Raw genomic sequence first — 8,033 nt, forward strand, 5'->3', positions numbered from 1 at the left:
GGCTTAAAGCCTGCAGAGCAAGGCTGGGAAACCCAGCCCCAGGAGACCACAGCGGGACTGCGGGGGTGGGGGGTGGAGGGAGGGAGGAGGGTCTGGTCATCCTTTGCTTTTCAGCTCCATCCACACTCCATGCTGATGGCTGGATCTAAGGCCACCCAGGCGTGCCTGTGTCCTGACAACCTGAGACAAAGAGAATTCACCCCTCTATCTTCAACGTATGGGGTGAGGTGGGGGGGGGTTGGTGCTCAGCAAAGAGTTGTTGATGATCAAATCATGAGCTTTCCAAGTTTTCTACCCCAGTCAAGGCGGGGTTTGCTCTGACTCCAGAACCAGAAACAGCAAGGGACAGACTTTTTTTTTTTTTTAATTTCCAAAGATACATCAGCTGTAGAAAAACTAACACTTGCCTCAAACAAGTAACATTTTATTTCCTGGGATGAAAATCAAGAGAATGAATTATCAGAAGCCTTCCTCCAACATCATTAAAATGCTTTTTGAAGAAAGTTGCAAGCATTGTTTAAGGCGCACAGAAAAAGTTAGACTTGCCTTTCTTCCAGAGCATTCCCTGCCCTAGACACAAAGCACCGACACTACATCTCAACAAAGAGAGAGGCTTGCAGACACAGGAACCAGAAAAACCGGACCACGGTCTCTGGCTCTAATATAAGTATCACAGGAGAACATCACAATAACCTTCTCTGCCATAAATACAACATATGTCTTGAAAATATATCCAAAATATCTCCATCTGAACTACTGTACAAAAATCCACTCGCCAGCCATAAAAATAATATTTTCCCCTATACACAAATATAATCATATGTAAAGAAAATTTGGAACGCAGGGACATTGGTTGGGGGGTGGGTTACAAAACCTCTGGGGATCTGGGCTATTTACAGTCATTTTTGTTTGGGTTATCCCGCTGCTGGGTATAGGAAACTGGCGACAGATACATCCATCTCACAGTGCTCACCATTTCAACAGCTCCTGCGTCACGGAATGTGGTACTTTTTAAAAATAGGTGACCCTGGGTGTCATGGAAAGAAGAGGGGAAATGAGGGGATCAAGGTGGCGGTGGGGGGGCAGTGGGAGAAGAGGGACAGACGTAGGTTACAGTGTGGGCTTGAAATACTCTGCGGCATAAAGCAGATCCCCAGGGTCAGGAGGCCTCCGCTGTCCCCGGGCCACGGCCAGCTGTCTGCCTGGGCCTCCCTTACAGATCCGTTTCCCGGCTGGTGTCCAGGCAGAGGGCGTACAGGGATCTCCGCAAATCCACATTGCTCTTGGCCTTGAGGTTACACCTCTCCAGGGGGCAGCTGCCCCTTTGAGATCCATCCGCATTCTCCAGGGACCCCGCAGCCTTGCAGAGGGACGCCTTGCTCCAGCTGGCCTTCCGCTGGCCTCCGCTGGCCGGTCCTGCCCCCTGGCTCTGGCTGCCCTGCTCTTCCTTAAGGGCTGCCTGCTCTTCGTGGTCCGTCTCCCGGTGGTAGAAGTAGTTGAAGTTGGAGACGATGACGGGCACGGGTAGGGCGATGGTGAGGACCCCGGCGATGGCACACAGCGAGCCCACGATCTTGCCCCCCACGGTGACGGGCCTCATGTCCCCGTAGCCCACCGTGGTCATGGTGACGACGGCCCACCAGAAGGCATCCGGGATGCTGGAGAAGTGGGTCTCCTGGTTGTCGGCCTCTGCGAAGTAGACGGCGCTGGAGAAGAGGATGACTCCGATGAAGAGGAAGAAGATAAGCAGGCCCAGCTCCCGCATGGAGGCCTGCAGGGTCTTGCCCAGGATCTGCAGCCCCTTGGAGTGGCGGGACAGCTTGAAGATGCGGAACACCCGGACCAGGCGGATCACTCTGAGGATGGCCAGGGACATGGCCTGCTGCCCGTTCTGGCCGCCGCCTCCCCCCGGCTGCTGCTGCACCAGCTCGGTGCCCAGGGTGATGAAGTAGGGGAAGATGGCCACCACGTCGATGATGTTCATGATATTTCGCGAGAACTCGGCCTTGCTGGGGCAGGCGGAGAAGCGCACCAGCAGCTCGAAGGTGAACCAGATGACACACGTGGTCTCCACGATGAAGAAGGGGTCAGCCAGGGTCCTGGGCAGGAGAGGCGCCGCTGTCGGGCCAGAGGGAGGCGCTGCTTCCCCGCTGCCATTGGCCCCCCTGTGGGGCTCTGGGGGCTGCTGGGGCACCGGGGGATGGCGCAGCAGCTCCCGTTCATCCCTGAACTCAGGCAGGGTCTCCAAGCAGAAGGTGATGATGGAGATGAGGATGACCAGGACCGAGACGATGGCGATGCCCCGGGCGGGCCCCGAGCTCTCGGGGTACTCGAAAATCAGCCACACTTGGCGCTGGAACTCGTTGCGGGGCAGGGGCTTCTCCTCCTCCTTGATGAAGCCCTCGTCCTCTCGGAAGCGCTCCATGGCCTCGTCCCCCAACTGGTAGAAGCGGATCTCGTCTGTGAACACGTCCAGGGAGACGTTGACCGGCCTCCGCAGCCGGCCCCCCGACTGGTAGTAGTAGAGGATGCCGTCGAAGCTGGGCCGGTTGCGGTCGAAGAAGTACTCGTTCCTCAGCGGGTCGAAGTAGCGCAGGCGCTTGGCGGGGTCTCCCAGGAGCGTGTCGGGGAACTGCGCCAGGGTGCCCAGCTGCGTCTCAAAGCGCAGCCCGGAGATGTTGATGAGGATGCGCTGGTGATGGAGGGACCCTGAGCCCAGCACCTGGTCCTCCTCCACGCCCAGAGCGGGGTCGCCTTCTCCCTCCTCGTCCTCCGGAGGCAGCCGTCTAGCCCGGGGCAGCTCCTGGGGCGCCGGTGGCGCCGGCCGGCCTCCCGGGTCCGCGCCCCTCTCGGCGCCACCGCGATCCCTTGGCGCTGGTTCCTTGAATCCATCGCTGAGCGCAGCCGTCGGGGGGCAGCGGAGCTCTCCCCCTGTGGCCCGGACCTCCTCTCCTCCCCTGACGGTCATGGCACCACCGTTCTCCGGGGGCACCAGAGCGCTCTCCATGGCCCGGGGGCGGGGGGCATGCTGCGCCCCTGCGGACCGGCTCCGGCGCCCCCTCTCACCCTGCTGGGCGCCCCGCGCCGGGCTCCTCTCCCACCAGCGGCCGGCCCAGCTGTGGAGCGGGCTGGGGGGCTGGCGCGTTCTCCTCGTTCGGTCCTGACGTCAGGAAGCCTCTGCCCTGCTCTCTGCCTCTCTCGGCTCTGGCAGCCCGTTACCAAGCAGCCAAAAGCCGCCTTCCAGCAGATGCAACCTCCAGCCGCCAGGCTTGGCCTCCACCCCGCGCAGTTCCCCGCCTCCTGCCCTCCCCTCCTCCCCCCGCCTCCCCTCGGGGCCCGGAGGCCGCGGGTGCCTCCCCGGAGGGCGCAGCTGGGGCCCACGGCGAGGGAGGGAGGGGCTGAGCTGGGCGCAGCCTGGGAGGAAGCCTGGGAAGGGAGGGAGGGAGGGAGGGGGAAGGGAGGGAGTGGAGAGGATGGGGGGACAGGTTGTACCGAGAGCGCGCTGAAGCTCCCAGGGCAACCAGATGAGAAAAGCTCTGGATTTCAGTTCACCTGGGAACCCGCTGAACGCCGAGTGGACTCTAGGGGAAATGAATTATCTTGGGTTGGAGGGATGAGACTTCGAGATGAGTCGGAGTGTGAGAGAAGACAGTCCCTTTTACATTTCTCCTTTGGAGGAATGAGGGTTCTCTCTTCTTTAGGAAGAATTACAAACAGGAGGGGGCGGGGCAGAGCTATGGGCCTTGAAAAAGCAATACGTGTATGTGTATATCTCCAGACCAATGGAGAAGCATCTCTCTTCCCATCTCCCTACATACATTTTCGTCAAAAGGTAACTGGCTGAAAATGTACAGCATCTCCCTGCCCTTAGCCTTGGGAAAGCCCTGATTCCCAGCACAGACAGCGGTGGTCAGCTGGGCAGACCCAGCCCGGCAGCCCCAGGCAGGCAGCTGAGTCTGGTGATTCGCCGTCTGCCTTCATATTCCTGCGACACACAACCTCTGCTCTCTCCACGTATCTCATTTGTAGAAACCATGGACAGGGAAGGAGAGGAGAGAGAAAGAGATCCTGGTGGAGCCCTTTAGCCTGGTGAAGCTGGGAGCTGGGCGCCGCAGGGAGGTGTGGGTAGGGAGGAGGGTGGCGCTGCTTAAGGAGAGGGTGCCCGGGAGCTTGTAGAGTCCCCAGGGCTGGAGAATTCTCAGGAGTAGAATAAAAACCAGTACTCACTTGGCCCTTCTGCTGTACCAGGCCTATTCTCAGCACTTCACAAATATTTTTTTTTTTTTTTTTTTTGCGGTACGCGGGCCCCTCACTGCTGTGGCCTGTCCCGTTGCGGAGCACACGCTCCAGACGCACAGGCTCAGCGGCCACGGCTCACGGGCCCAGCCGCTCCGCGGCACGTGGATCCTCCTGGACCGGGGCACAAACCCGCGTCCCCGGCATCGGCAGGCGGACCCTCAACCACTGCGCCCCCAGGGAAGCCTTAATATTATTATCCTCATTTTAACAGATGAGGAAAATGAGATTGACTAACTTGCTCAAGGTCACACAGGTAGAAAGTGGCGAAGCTGGGATTTAAACCCACACAAGCAGAGTTTGGACCCCTGTTCCCTCCACCCCGGTCCTCTGTAGAAATCTGTGACCCCCTTTCCGATACAAGGATACAGAGGCTCCCTGCCCCCATCATCTGGCCTAACAGCTTTAGTTCCTTCCTGCAGGAGGCAGGAGGATGACTAAGATGACACCTAAGTGCTTCTGGGTAAGGGAACCTGGTTATCTACCCCACCCCAGCCCTGGATTTTCGCATCTATGGCCAAGAGAGAAATAGCCTTCAGGGCGTGTCCGGCAGTTACAGGCACAGCCTCCAGATATTTTTTTTTGGTTTTAAGTTAACCTAAAACCTCTGTGTTTTTGCATGTCTGGGTTTTTATATGTGATGTTACAGCCCGTTGTCCATGAATGCATCTGTGCACAGGGGGTGTTCTGGAAACTTGGTAGTGGGTGCACGAGTGTTGGTTGGAATAGCAGAGTGTGGACTCACAAGCTGTGTCAGGGTCAGAGGAGTGTGTGTCCATGTGGCTTTTTTAAGTGAACTCAAGGGTGGACGTGCATTTGGCATACGCAAATGTTTTCATTGTGTGCAACGCTGCAGGTGCGGTGGGCTGTCCTTGCAGACATGAATGAGTGAGGAAGGCGTGTGAAAGTGAGTGTGTGGAGGCATCACTGATTACCTGCAGGGCCTTGCACATCCCTCCCCAGACCTGTGCTGTCCCTGCTCCATCCCCTCTGGGTTTTTCTTCTTCTCCTGCTGGCTCGGAGGCTGCCAGTCAGGATCAGGTCTGCCCCTGGGGAGCCTGGGGCTGCAGAGCTCATAGGAGATGGTCTCAGAGACCTATAGGCCTTGTCTTGTTCACTGAGCCACGCACCTTGTAAATACAGGGATGCCGTGTGTCGGTTCACAAAGGCTCTCCCTGGGCTCCTAAGGGAAAGAGCTCCCTGGACCTTGTCTTCCAGCGGCCTTGGGGAGACTGCTCCCTGAAGAATAAGAGTACAACATAAATAGTCCCAGAAGAGCATGTAAGTCAAGCCTTTAATGTGGTACTTTCTTAACTCTGCTTTCCAGACATTTACTGGCTTTCATAGGTTTCTTGTCAAATTTCTTTCAGATGTTACGTGTGTCAGCCATGGGGTATAACTGTAGGATCGCCCTTAGAGAAAGAACTTGCTTTGTAGCTTCAAGGAATGCAGTTAGCTGACAGCCCCCAGCTGCTATCACCTCCTGTCTCTGCCCGATTTCCTGCAGAGGCTATTACCATCTTCCCTGGGAGCCCCTGGCAATGACTGAGCACCACAGGGTTACAAGGACCTGACCGGTTCTGTTGTCTGAGACGCTCCCCATCCAACCCATCCTCTTCCCCTTTCTTTTTACAGGTGTCAGAACAGCATCTTGGTCTGAAGATGTCCCCTGCTGAGTTCTGCAGGTTCTCTTATCGTTCTTTTATTGCCTCCCAATAAACCTTTTGGCTCCTAACTCCATCTCCTTCTCTTCTCTTTACAGAGGACATAGCTGCACATCACCTAACTGAAACCTGCTTTCTTCTCTGCCCAACCGATCCTGGGAGTTCAGCTCTTTTACAGAGGTGCTTGACATGCATCATCACCTGAGGATCTTGTTTAAATGCAGAATTGACCCCCCAGGTGGGCTTAGACTCAAAGAAGCTCCCCCTGTGGTGGTGATGCTGCAGTCCTCACATCACAATTTGAGTAGCATCTCCTCTCAGACAAACTCCAAACAATACCTTTGAATGAATTACTTGCAACACCTACATTATATCCCCCAGAATGAGATAATCAGAGGAAAACAAATGAGCGATCTTCTCTCAATTCATGGGACTAGTCCTAGCAGACCACAAGGGGACTCAAGGTATGCAGACCAAGAAGAAAGAACATTCTGAGAAGTAAGGCATCAAAAGAAAGCAGAGCTGGGCTGGGAGAGAGAGGAAAGGGAAGGGAGGAGGAAGAGAATTTTAAATGCCATCTTTATTAATCCCTTCAAAAATATTCATTGAGTACCTACCATGTATTGATACAAGATGTTGTTCCCGGGTCTGGGAGTAAACTGATGACCAAGACAGACATACTCCCTCTGGGGAAAGCAAACTCTCTGAGCATCTAATTTTATGTTGGTTGTTTAACTACAGTTGTGAGGGATACGTCTAGAATATAGGGTGCTGTGAGAATACTGAGGCGTCTGACCCCACCTAGGACCCAAGGAAGCTTTCTGAGGTGATGATGAGGAAGAAAAACTATTCCAGGTGGAGGGAAGTGTATGTCCCAAGGCCCTGGGGTGGAAAGGACAGGGCTGGTTGGAAGAACTGAAAGCAAGTGAATGTAGCTGACACAGAGGGCTGGGGAAGAGTCTGTGAGATTGGGGTAGAGAGGCGGAGGAAAGCAGATCACAAAGAGCTTGCTAGGTCCTGACCCCTCCAGCAGGATGCGCTAACAACTCCTTTCCTCCACACTCAGATGCTTTGCTTATGTCTCTGTAAAGCATATGTGCCAATATCCTCTATTTTATCCATCCATTACTTCTTTTAGCCTCTTCTCCCCATCTACTCTCACTGGAATAAATCTTTATCTTTGTGTGTGTGTGTGTGCGTGCGTCTGTCTGTCGGTTATCTATCTATCTATCCATCTATCCCATATATAAATAACATCTACTACACCATTTATCTATCTATACGTATAGATGGTAGGTAGGAAGGTAGATAGATAATAGAGATACAGTTAGCTTGAAATCGAGGACCATTCTCATCTCTGATTTGCTTTACAACACCCAGCCTGGTTCCATGGCCATACTGTGAATTTCAATAAGGACATGTTGAGCGCAATTGAACCAAGAGAAAGGAATTCAACTCTGGAGCAGAGAGGCAGGGGAAACAGAGAGATAAGACTTGAAAGAGGATTTCTGAGATTAACTAAACACTCCGAGTAGTTGTGGAGATGCACCTAAGCAGACAATGTGAAGACTCATTTGGACGGCCAAATACGGGAAGTCGTGAATTAAATCTGCTTTGGCCCTTTGTTCAGGTTATATATTACTGCCTTATCTATTACTACACAAACAGCCTCAACTTTGTGGGTTAAAACAACTTTGTGGATAGAAACAATTTAATATTTTGGACTGGGCGCTTTCATTCCTAAATTAAGATCGTGTTTGAGACCTAAAGGTAGTGTAGCTCTGTTTATTATATAAGAATGAACCAAAAAAAACATGGAGATCTGCTGAACTTTTACCTAGGTCAAGGGAAAGGCTTCCCCTGTTGGATAAAATTTAAAGGAGCAGGAGGGGGCACAAATAAAATTCTGTCCTAATTATGTCGCTAGTCTTTCCTGTCAAAGTTCGATTTTTGCCCCTCCGCTTTGGAGGGGGTTCTAGGCAAGGGAGCCTCATCAGAAATGTGATTCCAGGGAAGAGCCTGGACAGACACACCCTGCCAACCAGCCAGGGTGCTACCCAGTCGGCCAAGGCT

At 53.9% G+C, this 8,033-nt stretch overlaps 1 protein-coding gene across 1 annotated transcript; it reads right to left on the reverse strand.

The window, feature by feature from the left end:
- Positions 1-236: 236 nt before the first annotated feature.
- Positions 237-3,007, reverse strand: KCNA5 (potassium voltage-gated channel subfamily A member 5; the record flags this gene model as incomplete). Its single annotated transcript, XM_082635621.1, has 1 exon — positions 237-3,007. One exon carries the CDS (start codon positions 3,005-3,007, stop codon positions 1,214-1,216), a length of 1,794 nt encoding a protein of 597 aa, XP_082491747.1. The 3' UTR covers positions 237-1,213.
- Between the last annotated feature and the right edge of the window lie 5,026 nt (positions 3,008-8,033).

This window comes from Mesoplodon mirus, assembly GCF_964341445.2.
Source record: "Mesoplodon mirus genome assembly, chromosome: 11".
NCBI lineage: Eukaryota > Metazoa > Chordata > Mammalia > Artiodactyla > Ziphiidae > Mesoplodon > Mesoplodon mirus.